Below are 16,633 nucleotides of genomic sequence, written 5' to 3'. Positions count from 1 at the left end.
TAGGGTAGTAAATTCTGGCTCCAGGGGCAACAGTGACAACTTGGAGAAAATTTAACCTATGGCTCTGGCAGGGGCCAGAGAAGCTCAACCAGGCCTGTGCCTTTTGCTGCCTCCCTGCTTAGGTGTGTGTGTCTGTGTGTGTGTGTGAGAGAGAGAGAAAAATGCCAGAACTTTGGAAAGAACAGGGCAGGGCATGTTTTAGTTTTTGAAGTTACATCACCTGCTGTTATCGCTCAGCTCTTGCTACATTCACACACTTGTCCCACACACTCACACAGCATACGCTTCCTTGTAGGAAGCAGGGACCCCACTCTTCACCTGAATTGAGGTCCTGTGCACGCCGACTCACATGTGGGCAGGTCTGGCTGCTGCATCTGCACTGGAGGCTCTGCTGTTCCTCCTCAGGGAATGCCACCTGCTCTGGCAGTCCTCTGCGCCGGTTTCCTCTCAGGCTGGCACCAGATGTCTCTGTCCTCACATGTCACAGCCTGACCACCCAACCCTGGTCATCAGACTGCCTGAGAAAGGTCGGCTTGGACACTGTGATGGTTAAGGTTGTATGTCATCTTGGCTGGGCCATGATTCTCAGTGGTTTGGCAGTTATGTAATGATGTAATTTGGCAGGTATGTAATGATGTAGTCATCCTCCATAATGTGATCTGATGTTATTAGCCAATCAGTTGTAAGGGGCATTTCTTCAGGGATGTGGCCTACATCCAATATATATATATGGATGTTCTGGAAAAGCTCACTCACTTGCTGTGGATCCTACATCTGGCTCATCATCATCTGACCTCTGGTTCTTGGGACTTGAGTCAGTGGCCTGCCATCTGACCTGCTAATCTTGGGTTCATCAGCCCCTGCAGCTGTATGAGTCAGAAGAGGCCTCTAGCCTGATGTCTGACCCACGAACTTGGGGCTTGCCAGTCTCCACAACCGCATGAGCCATTTCCTTGAAATAAATCTCTCTCTCTCTATATATGTGTGTGTGTATAAAAAAAAAAATTATATATATATACACACACACAGACACACACACTTCACTGGTTTTACTTCTCTAGTGAATCCAGCCGAAGACAGACACGCAGAGCTGAACAAGATGAGAGGGCGCACCAGGCAGGCTCTGAACTTAGCACACCCTTCAGGCCAACATAAATATTTGTATAAAACTTTCTAGTGGGGGAATGAGAAGGCGATTTTCTGTCAAAACCAAATACCAATTTCTTGAGGGATTTATAGCAGGCACTGAATGTAACATGGCAATTGCCTTTTATGTCCCAGGCTTTCAGGTTCCCAGAACAGATGGTCAGCACCTTCTCCCAGACAGAGGGGACATTGAAGGATTGGGTTTAAAAGTTCTTTTGAGTTTTCTGGCTTTCATGGTCAGGAAAAATGTTTCCAAGTTTTTTTTGTAGTTGTGTTTTTGTGTTATTTTGTGTTTTATTTTGTGGCTTTGTCACCCAGGCAGCTTCCTGAGGGGTACATTTCAGGGTTTAAAATTTGGCTAAAATAAATCCCTGGTTCCCTGTGCACAGCACTATGTCAGACAGTCTTCAGTTTCAGAATTTCAGCTGGTTGTATCTGTCAGCTTCAGCAAGTGGCCAGGAGGCCTCGAGGTGATGGAAAGGCCCAAAGCTGCCCCTCCCAACCCTAACTGTGTCACCAGCACACTTCCAGAGACTACTGGGCAGCATTAGGATGAAGGTGTGGCTGTCTGTGATATGGCTCAATAGCAGTGGTTTAAACACCATGGTTTCTCTTGTCCAGGGGAAGGTGGTTCAGGACTGTTGGGCAGCTGAGGGCCAGTAAGGGCCCAGGCTCCTCCCCTCTTGTTGCTCCTCATCCCTAGGTATTGCCTTCTTCCACATGGTCCAGGAGAGAGCCATATATCCACCTTCTGAGCATCAGAATGTTGAAAGGGGAAAATAAGGGCACACAACCTCCGTTTAAAGACCAACTGTGACTTATATATTCTGTTCCCATTCATGGGCCAGAACCCAGTCTTACTGCTATACCCACTGCAAGTGGGGCTGGGAAGGACAATTCTAACCCTAACCCATTTCCCTCCAGCATTAGCTGTTTCTGGATGGGACACCCTGATGGGCTTCCCCCACAGGCGTCTGCAGGTCTCCTGAGGACTCCCTCTGACCACAGAGCCTGCCTGGCTTGAGCACAGGAGAGCTGGGTGTGCCAGGAAGCTAACACCCCCTGGGAGCAGGCCTCAACTCATGTCTGATGAAGTTGGTGATAAATACCCAACTCTTTTACCCTTCAGTTGGGATACACTGAGGTGTGGGCTGCCCTGTGGCCCTGACTTCCCCACTGGGACTGAGCTCTCGGTGCTCCAGGGGCAGCCAGCTCCACGGCACACTCCTCATTGGTTTCTTCTCTTCCCTATCTCCTTTCCCACTTCTCTACTGTGCTCCCTGGGATCACCTCCCAAATAAGTGGCTTCCCTCACATCCTTGTCTCCAGATCTGTTCCTGAGAACCCAGCCAAGGACAGAAGATCTACCAGAATCCCATTACGGACATGCTGCTTTTATTTCACTAGTCCCCAAATGATAGGCAATTAGGTTCCTTTGATCCTTTACTACTACAGTGTTGCAGGGAATACTCGTGTACACACATCATCCTGCACATGTGGATGACTGTAGGATAAATTCCTAGACGAGGAATTGTTGATTCAGAAGTTGTAAACTTTTTAAATTATTAGATATTGTCACATTGTTCTACAAAGAGTTTGTACTAATTTTCACTCCCATCTACATCTCATGGGACTGCCTGGTGCAAAGGAAGATTTCTGTTTCTAACAAAAACAAGAAGTCATACACAGCACCCCCCCCCCCCCCCCCGTAACACCCACTTGACACACAGCTGCATGTTCCTTTGAAAGCTTAAGGCTGACACTGAAATGTACTTCACTGTAACTGAGCTCAGAGCCTGGGACCAAGCAAAGTCTCCTGATGGCCAACATAACCATTTTTAGTGTTAATGACATAATTTTTCATAGAGGATGTTGCTACACTGCTGCTGTATTGTCATACACTTACATGGTTGCCTAGCTTTCTAAAAGAATTTTGCAAAGTGTAGCTTAGCTTCCTGAAGCTGGAGTATATGAAGAAGAACCGGGCATCATTAACAACCTGCGTTATGCAGATGACACAACCTTGCTTGCTGAAAGTGAAGAGGACTTGAAGCACTTACTGATGAAGATCAAAGACTATAGCCTTCAGTGTGGACTACACATCAACATAAAGAAAACAAAAATCCTCACAACTGGACCAATAAGCAACATCATGATAAACGGAGAAAAGATCGAGGTTGTCAAGAATTTCATTTTACTTGGATCCACAATCAACACCCATGAAGCAGCAGTCAAGAAATCAAAAGATGCGTTGCATTGGGCAAATTGGCCGCAAAAGCCCTCTTTAAAGTGTGGGAAAGCAAAGATGTCAACTTGAAGACTAAGGTGCACCTGACCCAAGCCATGACGTTTTCAATCGCCTCATATGCACGGGAAAGCTGGACAATGAATAAGGAAGACTGAAGAAGAATTGACGCCTTTGAATTGTGGTGTTGGTGAAGAATATTGAATATACCATAGACTGCCAAAACAATGAACAAATCTGTCTTAGAAGAAGTACAACCAGAATGCTCCTTAAGAGCAAGGATGGCACGACTATGTCTCACATACTTCAGACATGTTATCAGGAGGGATCAGTTCCTGGAGAAGGACATCATGCTTGGTAGAGGGTCAGCAAAAATGAGGAAGACCCTCAATGAGATGGACTGACACAGTGGCTGCATCAGTGGGCTCAAGCATAGCAACAATTGTGAGGATCGTGCAGGACCAGGCAGTGTTTCATTCTGTTGTGCATAGGGTCACTATGAGTTGGAACTGACTGGACGGTGCCTAGAAACCACAACAGTTCATTAAATGCATGTTCTACATCCCAATTGGTGAGTAGTGTCTGGGATTAAAAGCTTGCAAGCAGCCATCTAAGATACGACTATTGGTCTCTAATTAAGCTGAAACAAAAAAGAAGGAAGAAAACCAAAGATTCAGAGAAGAAAGTAGTCTACAGGACTAGTAGTCTACACAAACCATGGCCTCATCTACCCTGAGACCAGAAGAACTAGGTGGTGCCTGGCTATCACTACCAACTCTTCTGATAAGGGCTACATTAGATGGATCCTGATAGAATGAGAGAAAAATGTGAAACAGAACTTAAATTCTTAGAAAGTTCAGACTGGACTGGTTGAGACTAGAGGACTCCCCAAAACTGTCACCCTGAGATAATCTTTAAGCCTTAAACCAAAAATATTCCTTGAGGTCACCTTTTAGCTAAATAAAAGATTAACTCATAAAATAAAGAGTAATCACCCATAAATAAGTAATGAACTCCTTTAAAAAAATATCTATATGAGACCAAATGGTCAGAAATTTCTCTAAAGCAAAGATGAGAAGGTAATGGGGTAGGGAAACTAGCATAATGGAAATGTTATAACCAGAATGGAATGATTGAGAATGATGACACATTGTAGAAAATGTAACCAATATCACTGAATAATGTGTAGAAATTGTTAAATGGGAAACTAATATGCTGTGTAGACTTTCACCTCAAACACAATAAAATAATTATTTTTTTAAAAAGTCATTTCTATATGATAGCAATGAGCAATCTAGAAAGGAAATTAAGAAAACAGTTTTGTTTATAATAACATCTAAAGGAATAAAATACCTAGGAATAAACTTAACCAGGAAGGAAAAAGACTTGTAAATAGAAAACAGTAAAACATCACTTAAGGAAATTAAAGGAGGCCTAAGTAAATGGAAAGACATACCATGTTCATAGACTGGAAGACTTAATATTGTTAAAATGTAATGCTCCCCAATAAAACAGTACACAATACTGGGGAAGTCAGCACAACTTAACCAGGGCAGAGTCATAGAAGCTTCACAGACACATCCAAACACCCTGAGAGACTGAGCTACTGGGCTGAGAGCTGGGGACCATGGTCTTGGGGGGCATCTAACTTAATTGGCATAACATAGTCTATTAAAAAAATGTTCTATATCTAACTGTGGTGAGTAGTGACTAGGGTCTTTAAAAGCCTGTGAGCAGTCATCTAAGATTCATCTACTGGTCCCATTCTGGCTGGAGCAAAGGAGAATGAAGAAGGCTAAAGACATAAGGGAAAGATTGACCCAAAGGGCTAATGGACTACAACTACCACAACCTCCACCAGACCAAGCCCAGAACAACTAGATGGTGCCTGGTTACCCCCACTTACTGCTCTGGCAGGGATCACAATACAGGGTCCTGGACAGAGCAGGAGAAAAATGTAGAACAAAGCTCAAATTCACACACACACAAAAAAGACCAGGCTTGCTGGTCTGACAGAGACTGGAGAAACCCTGAGTATGGCCCCTAGGCACTCTTTTAATTCAGTACTGAAGTCACTGCTTAGGTTCACCCTTCAGTCAAAGATTAGACGGGTCTAAAGGGCCAACAATAACACATGGGAGGGACATGCTTTATAGTAATCATGTATATGAGACTAATGGGCACACCAGCCCAAAAGCAAAGAAGGTAGGAAGGAACAGGAAAACTGGATGAATGGAAATAAGGAACCTGGGGTGGGGAAGGTGAGAGTGCTGACACATCACGGGGTTGGCAACCAACATCACAAAATGATTTGTGTATTATGTAATGAGAAACTAATTCGCTCTGTAAACTTTCACCTAAATCACAGTTTAGAAAAAAAAAATACTACCCAACCTATAGATTCAACGCAATTCTCATCAAAATTCCAACACCCTTCTTTACAGAAATGGGAAAGCCAATCCTCAGATTCATATGGAACTGCAAGGGGTCTCAAATAGCTAAAGCAATCTTGAAAAAGAAGAACAAAGTAAGAGGACTCCTATTTCCTTTTTTCAAAGCATACTATAAAACTACAGTAACCAAAACGATCTAGTACTGATATAATGATAGACCTATAGACTAACGGAATAGAATTGAGAGTGCATAAATAAACCCATACATCTGTGGTCAGTTGATTTTCGACAAGGGTGCTAAGTCCATTCAATGAGAGAAAGAATAGTCTTTTTAGTAAACGATGCTAGGACAAAAGGATTTCCCAAGCGAAAGAATAAACCTGGACCCATACTTCACACCACTTATGAAAACTTAAAATGGATGAAAGAGTTGAATGTAAGAACTGAAACCATAAAACTCTTAGAAGAAAACACAGGGGTAATGCTTCTGGATCTAGTTTTTAACAGTGGATTCTTTGATACGACACTGAAAGCACAAGCAGTGAAAGACAAAATAGATAAACGGGCCCTCATCAAAATAAAAAATTTTTGTTCACCAAAGGACTTTATCAACAAAGTGAAGAGACAACCTACAGATTGAGAGAAAATTTGGGGGAACCGTGTATCTGATGAGGGTTTAATATTCAGAATATATTTTAAAAATCCCTACAATTTAACAACAAAAGACAAACAACCCAATCAAAAAATAGCCAAAGGCCTTGAATAGACATTTAACCGAATGAAGAAATACAAATGGTCAATAGCACCTGAAAAGATGCTCAACATATTGTCATTAAAAACCAAAAACGAAACCCATTGCCGTTGAGTTGGTTCCAACTCATAGTGACCCTATAGGACAGAGTAGAAGTGCCCCATTGAGTTTCTGAGGAGCGCCTGGTGGATTCAAACTGCCGATCTTTTAGTCAGCAGCTGTAGCACCTAACTACTATGCCACCAGGACTTCCTATTAGTCATTAGGGAAACGTAAATCAAAAGTACAGTGAGATATTTTGTCATGCTCACTAAGACACTCATGATTTAAAAAAAGGAAAACAACAGGTGTTAGCGAGGATGTAGGAAAATAGGATCTCTCATCCGTCGCTGGTAGGATTGAAAAATGACACAGCCACTGTGGACAACGGTCTGACAGTTCCTCAAAAAGTTAAGCATAGAATTACCATACAATCCAGCAATTCTACTCGTAGGTATATACCCAAAAGAATTGAAAGCAGGAATACAAACAGATACATGTATACCAATATTCATTGCAGCACAATTCACAATAGCCAAAAAGTAGAAACAACTTAACTGCTCATCGACAGCTGAATGGGTAAACAAAATGTAGTACATACATAATGGAATATTACTCAGCCATAAAGAGAAATGAAATCCTAATACATGCTACAACATGGCTGAACCTTGAAAATATCATGCTGAGTGAAGTCAATCATAAAAGGACAAATACTGTATAATTTCCCTTAAATGAAATATCTAGAATAGGCAAGCATTATGGATTGGGCTATGTCCCCCCAAATATATGTTGTAAATCCTAACCCCTCTACCTGTGGTTATAATCCCATTTGGGAATGAGTTCTCTTGGTTATGTTAATGAGGCAGTATTAGTGTAGGGTCTGTCTTAAGTCAATCTCTTTAGAGATAGAAAAGAGCAGACTAAGCAAACAAGCACAAATGGAGGGAAAGATACATGCCACATGATCGCAAAGGACTTCCCCCAGAGTGGACAGAGACAGAAAGCCTTCCCCTAGAGCTGGCATCCTGAATTGAGACTTCTAGCCCCCTAAATTTTAAGAAAATAAATCTCTCTTCATTAAAACATCCACTTGTGGTATTTCTGTTATGGCAGCACTAGATCACTAAGACAGCAAGTATACAGAGACCAAAGTTTATTAGTGGTTACCAGGAGTGGATGGGAGGGAGGGGAAACAGGGACTCATTATAAGACAGGGAACAGAGGGCCCCCCAAATCTGCAAACAAAGTACAGGAGATGGGCCAGGGTGCAGAAACAAAGCCATTCCCCAGAACAAACAGCCCACAAACTTCTTTAAAGTTGTCTTACAAAAGCAGCTGGATAAAACCAGCCCCAGGGACATGCGCAGAACATCCACCTGTGACCAGCGTGTGACCTTCCACCAGGGGCGGTGAAGGGCAGCAGCAGCAGCTGGGAATCAAACTTGGGGAGCGAGAGACTGAGCAGGTGTGACACCCCATAATAAGTCCTGCTACGAATCCCAGAGGCCTCCAGGACAGGAGACATCTTAGAAAGCTGCTGTGTGCGCATTGTAGTTAACATATCCCCGCCTATTCCTGTGAATAAACATGAATCTTTTCCCGCCCCAGAACCTTTAAAAACCCAGGCCCGTCTTTTGTTCTGTGAGACAGGGGTAAGCATTGCTTTAGGCAGCCCCTGGTCTCCGCTTGCAAGCCTTTTCAATGAAGTGCTTACCTGCTCATTCTTCACCAGTGAGAGGCAAGAACCTTTCTCTGGTAACAATTTCTTAGGGGACACTGGGCTTCCAATAAGGGTGATAAGAATTTGGAAACAGATAATGGTGATGGTTGCACAACATGATGAACATAACGTCACTAGGTTGTACACGTGAAGAATGTTGAAATGGCAAATGTTTTGTTACACACATATTTACCACAATAAGATAAAAGAGCTGCTGCTTCATTTTATTGGCTGCCTAGTACTTCAGGATGTCAATGTAGTATAATTTAACAGTCCCCTATTAATGGCGATTTAGGTGACTTCCAATCTTTTTTCTATTTCCAACAGTGTTGGAATGAATATCTTTGTTCAAATATCTTAACGTGTGAGTATATCCTTGGGATAAATTCCTAGAATAACATTCATGCTCTTTTAATCCTCACACCAACCCATCACACCAGTTTTCTAGAGGAGAAAATGTGGGTTCAGGAAGGCAAAATGATTAGTCCATTGGAATCTGTGTCTTGAGCCAGTGAAGTTTATTTGTATGACAAGGTTTCCCAGGATGCAAATAGTTCCTGGTTTGGGATGGCCATAAAGCCTGCTCCCCTCACTAAAGGACACTTCTGCCTGGAAGAGGAGCCTCTGTCACCAGGGAGCCCAAAGGAGAAGGCTGCTATGATGTTCTAGGAGAGGCCTCTGGATGCTCCTGACACGAGCCACTCCGGGGATGGTCCACATTGGTGCCCAGGAGGGACAGCACACGGGCTCCTTGTCCGGGAAATCGTTCGATTAGGAGCTTGATCTCCCAAAGGTGTCTCTGGGGCAGCAGCCATGGCTGCAGTGGGGAGGAGCACGGCAGTGAGGGGTAATCTGGAACCTGGAGCCTAGGGGAGAGCCACACAGCCCTCAGTGGCTGGCCGCAGCAGTGCGGCCTTAGGGCGGTCCTCCACCCAGTGCCACCCTGACCCTCCCGGGCACTGTCCTTGCTCTTCCTACCTGCTCCTCTGGATTTCTTGATTGGTGGTGCTTGCTTCCATCCACCCAGACTTCCAAAGCCAGAAACCTAGGAGGCCCCTTTCCTGTGCCCCCAGCTCCATACCCATGTGGTTCCTGAGCACTGTCACTCCCTGACTGACCAGGTGTTATCTCAGTGCATGCCAGCTGGCATGCCTTTCCCCATATCAGCCCACGCCTCCTCACCTCACCCGGGCCTGCGGACCACCGCACCTCCTAATCCACCTTCTGTCTCATCTAAATACAGGTCTGGTCAGGCTGCCCTCCTGCTTCCTAGTCTTCAATGGCTCCCATTGCCCCTCAGTATAAATTTGGCACCCTCAGCGACCTAGCTCCTGCCTGTGTCTAAGCTCTCCGGGACAAGAGCACCTCATAGCCTCTAAGTGGGGCACTCTCTCCCACAGCAGGGCATGAACTTCTGCTGCCCCACTGCCTGGAGCTCCTTCCCTTTCACCAGGCCTGCTTCTCACCAGCCACTTTCTCCTTTCTGCCCTGTGCTGGGTTTCCCGTGCCTCACTTCATGCATCCATTCCCCACCCTCTCTGCCAAGCTCCATGTCATGGGAGGCTGTTTCCGGTGTCACCCAGCCCTGGGCCCTTGGTTAAAAAAAAAAAACATTGCCATTGAGTCAACGCTGACTAATAGCGATCCTATGGAAACCCTGGTGGCGTAGTGGTTAAGTGCTGTGGCTGCTAACCAAAGGGTCGGCAGTTCGAATCTGCCAGGCGCTCCTTGGAAACTCTATGAGGCAGTTCTACTCCATCCTAAAAGGTCACTATGAGTCAGAATCAACTCGAGGGCACTGGGTCTGGGTTGGATAGGACACAGTAGAACTGTCCCACAGGGTTTCCAAGGAGCAGCTGGTGAATTCAAACTGCTGACCTTTTAGTTAGCAGATGATGGCTTAAACCTCTGTGCCACTAGGGCTCCAAGCCCCTGGTTAGAGCTGACCAGTCACAGACCCTGAGGAGAACTCAGACGGCTGGAGGAGGGGATGGGGCTTCTCCCTTGACATCCACTGCAGAGCTCATGGGTAGTGGGGCTGGGGGCCCAGTGGAGGCTGGTTCCCTGCTGTGGCTGGGCTCCGAATCTGTGCCACTCTTGGCAGGCTCCCCTACTGGCCCTCCTCTTTGCACCTGGCAAGTTCTCTGGTTATAGCCCTTTGAGTGGCCCTTGACACATTAGCTCACCACTGGGTTCATCCTTTGGAGAGCTCTTCACTGATCCTGCCTTTGCCACACCCCTCAAAAACCTTCCAGTTCAGAGATTTGGAGCAAGATCCTGGGCTGGGATGTTGCTGCCCACCCAGCGAGGCAGATGGCAAGCCTTGGAGCACATGGCCAGTGCTGACTCGTGCTAGGCATGGCTCTGTGTCCGCTTTTCTGTCTAGGTGTCTGTGCACGTGTGTATATTGTCCTTCTGGGCGTCCAGTCAGGGGAGTGTGGCATCTTTGGGACTTGTCAGAGGTGACATACAAAGTATTGAACAATGGGCATCAGACCAAGGCCGTTGGAGCGGGGCTGGGGGGCTCAGAGGCTGGGCAGAGCTGGGTCCCATGCCCTGTGACATCTGAGTCTCCTCTCTCTGCTTAGGAGTGAGGCTGTGCACCTGTGGGTCTAGTTCTCCATGTGAGCGTCTTTTCCAGGGTGTCCAGCTTTGTTCCTGCAGTGTTGCCTCTGCAGGGGGTGGGGAAGAGGCGGTGACTGTACGTAGGTGCATCTGTGTGCATGTGGCCACGTGGGGGGCAGCACCCACGCTCTCACCTGTCAGCATCCCCACCACCGTGCCACCATGCTGCCAGAGGCTACACTGGGTCCAGGAGCTGGCTGGCTCCCCTTCCACCTTTGCCTTGAACATGTGGAAGGACTTCAGCCGAGCTCTGCCCTCTCAGGCCGTGCCCCTGCTGCCACTCCAGGAAGACCAGGGCCCTCTCTGCCTCCAAGGTCCTGAAGCTGCCTTGCTGTGGGAAGAACCACTGGAATTTGGTGTGCCCTTTCTCAGCCCCAGTGTCCTCAGCAGCAGGGGGATAGGAGACTTTGTGTGTAAACCAGGGCCCTAGGCTGGGTGTGTACGTGGTCGGGGTGGTGTGACTGTCCTTGCTGAGTGCAGGTGACTCACCCTCTGTCTGGAATGGACCTTGTTGGTACCAACCCCCTCTGCAGGGGCAGCTGCTCCCTCGGCCTGTTGTTAATCTTCATGACCTCCGAGGTCTGCAGGGACTCTGGGCCAGGTTCTGTCAGCCAGCTGAACCTGCGACACCCGGGGGCATCTTTAGGCCACCTGTAGCTGCCAGCCACATACAAGCAGCTCCTGCTCATCTGGCACTTTCTACTTGCCAGGCAACGTTCTAAGCACTTCACAAACATCAACATATACAGTACTAGCTCACAACCATGCTACAAGGTGGTATTGTTAGCCCATTTTATGGAGGAGGAAACTGAGGCACAGAGAAGTTAAGTGACCTGCCCAGGGTCCCATGGCTCAAGTGGCAAAGCCAGGATGTGGGCCCAGGGAGCTGGCTCCAGAGCCACGTTCTCAGCTGCTGCAGCCAAATGGGCTGAGTACCCCAATCCCCCAAATCTTAACCTCCTTTAGCTTTAATCCAAGGCCCAGATACTGCATGGCACGTATGTACTACTTTCAGCCTCAGGTGACAGCGGCTGGGGCAGGGTCTCCTGAAGTGAGAAAGAGGACAGGTGTTCAGCTTGACCTGCCACAGGTACCCAGCGTGGAGATGACAGTCTCCATGGCCTCAGAGCCACTATGCCCCTCCCTCTGCAGGCTCAGCTCGGAGGTTGAGGGAGTCCTGGGGTCTAAAAGGAGAGGGATGGGGTCTTTCAGACTCAGGCTTTCCAGAGGCCTCCCTAGGAGGGTCAGGTACCCAGAGCATTCACTCGGTGTCCAAAGATGACCCAAGGGCTCCCAGTTGATACCACACCCACCAAAGCCAGGGCTGAGGCCACAAAGAGATGCAGGCTGGGTGGAGTCCTTGTGAGCTGATCACAGCTGTGCATCTGTTCTAGTATGGGCCGCCTAGTTATCCTCCAGGTGGCCCTCATGAGCAGCAGGCCAAGCAGCCCCAGCTCATCTCCCAGGCACACAGCAGGGAGGGGATGTGAGGGAGCAACACCAGGAGGACAGCTGTGAAGTCAAAGGACATTCATGTCCAAACAATGCCCAGTGGGCCCCAGGACAGTGAACGCCGGGCACTCTCCCAGTAGTGTAGCAAGTATTGCCAGAACCTTCCATCTGGCCCATCTGATAGGTGTATGGTGGTTTTACTCTGCATTTACCTGAAGACTGACAAGGCTTGTGCCTTCCAGCATGTTTGCTGTGGGACCGCTTGTTAAGTGGAGTGCTGGTCCAGGGCCATCCCCTGGGCTGTCTGTCTCTTTCTCACTGGCCTACAGTATTCGTCCGGGTACAAGCCTTTTGTCAGATGTGCCTTCAGCATCTCTCCACTCTGTGCCCTGCCTTTCGCTCTGTGGTATCTTTTGATAAACTGGTACCTGCATCCCTGGAGCTTCATGCACTACTGCCACCCACTCCAGACCAGCAACCTCAGATTTGGGGAGGGGCAGGTGCCTATAAAAATGCCCCTCTAATGACTCCAGATGAGAGATACAGGCCCAGTGGATGCAGGCTGCAAGGGGCCTGGCCTCAGAGCTCTGGGACAGGGCTCTGGAATGGCCCCAGCTGTCCTGGCATCTATCTACAGCCCTCAGTTCAGGCTCAGGTAGGGGTGGAGAAGGGACACCCCAGACTACCAGGAAGTTCCCCAGCAGAGCCCAGAGCTGCCAGGGGACTCCCTGAGGCCGAGAAGCCCTCTCCCCACCCTAGCCTGTGCCCTGCAGAATGCCCTCCTGTGTCCTTGGGGGTTCTGGAGCCCCAGTCACACAAGGGAGGCAGAACTTGGCCATAGGGGTCTCGGATTCCTGTACCTGTATGGAAACTTCTTGGCAAATCTCTCCTGGGTCTTCATCCTACACTTCTTAAACTGGTGGCTCTTCCTGTGGGCCCACGAGTCCATCGTGGGAGGGCTTAAGCTCTGCAGCAGCTCTCAGCCATGGCTAGAAGATAAAAGGACCTGTCAGAGTCTGAGGACTTTGCTTCCAGAGGAGCTGGAGGTGCTGATGGGAGGAAACAGGTCCAGCCAGGACCTTGGGCAGATGGCAGCCCTCCTCTAAGCCACAGCATCCTTATTTGCAAAATGGACAGAGGAATGTGGCCCTACTCCTTCACGGGGCTGTGTGAGAGCTGGTGATACTGTACTGTCACCAAGAGCCCAAAGCCTGACTGCCCTGTGCACTTGTCTACGTGCATACACAATGTGTGTGTGCTTATGTACATGTTTTGCTTGTGTATGTGTATGCACATGTATGTGCATGCATGTGCTCGTGTATGCTCGTGTGTACATGTGTATACACGTGTGTTGTGTCGTGTGTGCACGTGCACTGTATTGTGTTTGCATGTGTGCACACATGTTTGTGCATATATGTGTTTATGTGTGCATGGCATGTGCGCTTATATGTGCGTTGTGTGTGCGTGTGTTATGCTCATGCTCGTGTGTGCACGTGTGTATGTGCTGTGTGTGCACACTCGTGTATATATGCACACATATGTGCTTGTGTGTGCATGTGTGCTTATATGCATGCATGTGCAGTGTGTGTTTTGCATGTGTGCACTGTATGCATGTGTGCTCACCTGTATGTGTGCACATTTGGGCACACTTGTGTGCATGTGTGTGTACACATGTGGTTCTGTATGATTTTACCCCATGTGTTCATCATACACAGGTGTTTATCCTTCCCTTTTATACACAAATTAGGGTGGCACTACCTCCACCCCCCATCAGCATAAGCAGTGGGTACCCTTCCAAAGTGTTGCCCAGTAATTTACGGAGCCTCCAAAGAGGTGGCTCCCATACACCCCAGCCTCATTGGTGTGCCCTGCCCTCTGCAGATGCTTCTCCCTGGACTGTGTCCACTGCATGTCACACCAGAAGGCTAGGCCCACCACCACCATGGCACGTCCTGAGGACACTCATCTCAGCTCTTCGTGAGGCCACAGCCACACCTACCCCTCCCAACAGGACCCAGCCCTCCCCAAGCTTGAGTCAAGGGCATCTTAATTCTCTCCAGTGAGGTGCCTTCCCCAGCTCTCCTCAGAGGCAGCAGAGGCCCAACTGTGGGAGATTCCCTCCCAACCAGCTGGCCACAGTGTCCTCCTGTGGCATGAGAGCTTCCTGGGGTCTCAGCTCACACAGACCCTGGGTCTGCTCCAGAGACCCCACATGTGTGGGAAGCCAGAGCAGAGAGTTTGCGTGGGCCCCAATGTCACCCTTCATCATGAGGCCAAAATGTGCGACACACACTGCCCATTCACCCCCTGCAGCGTGGGGACAGTGGGCAGAGGCACCAGGCAAGGGCAAGGCCTGCCTCTCAGGTTGGTGGAGGTGGCTTCTTTGCTACGTAAGGCAGCAGCGGTCCTTAAGCCTGGCTGCAGCCTGGTAGAAGCTCTAAAAACACAGCACAGGTGCCGCAGGATTGCAGAAGTGAACGGAGGTGTACCTGGCTGCGGCTTAAACCCAGTCCCTGTTTAAGGGTGTGGACCTGCAGCATGGCTCCTGGCTCGGAGCCTGTGGCTTCATCCTCCCCTCTTCCTCACTTCCTGCCTACTGTGCTGAGAAGACTGAGGACCCTGAGTCGTGGGTGCTAATTCAGAATTACCCATGTTTGCCACTGTGGAAGAGGCGTGGCCATCCCTACAACAATAAAAATAATAGCTGAGAATTATACCTATTTTTTTTTAGATCAATAGATCGATAGAAAAATGGCAAAAATGACCCCAAATTCTTCAACCCTTCCTATCTTCATCCCCTTCCAATGTAACTATGAGGCTCCTCCCATCAAGATCCTGCTCTTGAGTCTGGGCTGGCTTACGACTTGCTGGGCCAGTAGAATGAGGTGGAGGTGATATGGGGCCGGGTCTGAGCCTAGGCCTTAAATGGTCTTGCAGCTTCCACTCTTTCTTGGAACCCTGCCCAGCCACCATGGAGACAGGCCCACGCTAGCCTGCTGGAGCAGGAGAGTGCTCAAGGAGCAAGCCCACTCCACACCCACGTGCCCAAGCCTCCTAAGCCACTGGCCTGGCCTGACTGGGCTGGATCTGGTTCCCTGAGTGAGCCTGGAGCAGACCCTGATGTCATGAGCCCCAGGCTCATCTCTGCCACCAACCTACTGCTGCTTCCCAGACTGACTTGGGACTGTCCTCCCAGCCACACAGGCTAAGAGGGGCTCGCTAGTCCCCTACCCCCAATCTGGCTGTGCCGATTATCAGGGCTTGGCCCAGAGCACCCTGGGATTCTCCCTGCCCAGAAGGGTGCTGGGTGGGCCAGCTCCTCTGGCCCCAAGGCTGGTCCCTGCAGGAGGGAGATTCAGCAACAGTGAAGGCAGGTGTCTGATGGTCACTGGTCGGCTCAGTCAGGTAGGGAGGCACAGACCCAGGATGCCCTAGGGAGCCTCTGGCCAGAAAGGAGGGAGGAAGTGAACCATGCACACCTCAGGCTACTCACGTACTGGTTTATGTGATGCCAGGGAAGTTGAAGCTGGCCATGGTCCCAGCCACCATGCCACCACTGGAGAACTGTTCCCAAGGCCCAGGCTATGCCCTTAGTCTCATTGTGACATCAGAAGCCCCTGAAGTCAAAATCAGCAACATTACAGATGTGACCCACATGGCCAGAGAGCTGCCACACAGACAGAAGTGTGTGTCCAGGGCTGGCTGGTACTTGTAGCTCCAAGTATCCCAGACTGGGGCACCCACAGCTACACATTTTATATCCAAGACTTCTTCCCATTGAGATTCTGGAAATGGAAAAAATAGCCCATGGCGGCTACAGGAATAACTCCATTTCCGGCTGCCTCGACCTGTGCCCAGCCAAAGCCCAGACCTCAGCGGGTGGTGAATCTGAGCCCAGTGCAGTCTGCTGGTTTGGAGCACAGCTCAGAGGGCAGACTTCCTGCCTCTTCCCGCCACTTCCTTCTGGGTAGCCTCAGGCGAGTGACTCAGCCTCTATGCCTCAGTGTTCCCAGCTGTTAGAGGACACAATTAGTGCCACCTTAGGGGTTGTTGGGAGCATCAGGTGTGGCCATGCAGCCCTGTGTTCTGCAAAGTCTGGGAGCCCGATGAAGGCCCGACAGGGCAGGAGCTGGCTGGGGTGTGGGCTGCCTTGCCAGGCTCTACAACTTGGAGAAGTGGTTTAGCCATGCGACTGAGAGCCCCCACAGCCCTTGAAGTAGGGCACTGGATGGAGAGGAGAGGAGAGAAGAGGAGGAACCTGA

At 48.9% G+C, this 16,633-nt stretch overlaps 1 protein-coding gene across 1 annotated transcript; it reads right to left on the bottom strand.

Moving 5' to 3' along the window:
• Window positions 1-8,949: 8,949 nt before the first annotated feature.
• On the bottom strand, window positions 8,950-13,320 carry C20H3orf22 (chromosome 20 C3orf22 homolog). The gene is made up of 3 exons (XM_049863419.1): window positions 13,232-13,320; window positions 11,409-11,540; window positions 8,950-9,160 (listed from the first exon to the last, which is right to left on the bottom strand). Exons 1-3 carry the CDS (start codon window positions 13,318-13,320, stop codon window positions 8,950-8,952), a joined length of 432 nt encoding a protein of 143 aa, XP_049719376.1.
• Window positions 13,321-16,633: the final 3,313 nt, after the last annotated feature.

This window comes from Elephas maximus, chromosome 20 (assembly GCF_024166365.1).
Source record: "Elephas maximus indicus isolate mEleMax1 chromosome 20, mEleMax1 primary haplotype, whole genome shotgun sequence".
Taxonomy (NCBI): domain Eukaryota; kingdom Metazoa; phylum Chordata; class Mammalia; order Proboscidea; family Elephantidae; genus Elephas; species Elephas maximus.
The sequence above is the reverse complement of the archived record's forward strand: the minus strand, read 5'-3'. Positions and strand labels throughout refer to the sequence as shown.

What these genes read in the sequence shown, in the direction of transcription:
- C20H3orf22 (XM_049863419.1), bottom strand. Translation starts at nt 13,320, where the DNA reads ATGGACTCGTGGGCCCACAGGAAGAGCCACCAGTTTAAGAAGTGTAGG. An exon ending in GCCAAGAAGTTTCCATACAG is followed by an intron (nt 11,541 to 13,231) that starts GTACAGGAATCC and finishes CGGGTGTCGCAG; the next exon opens with GTTCAGCTGGCTGACAGAAC. An exon ending in AGGTCCATTCCAGACAGAGG is followed by an intron (nt 9,161 to 11,408) that starts GTGAGTCACCTG and finishes GCTCTCCCCTAG; the next exon opens with GCTCCAGGTTCCAGATTACC.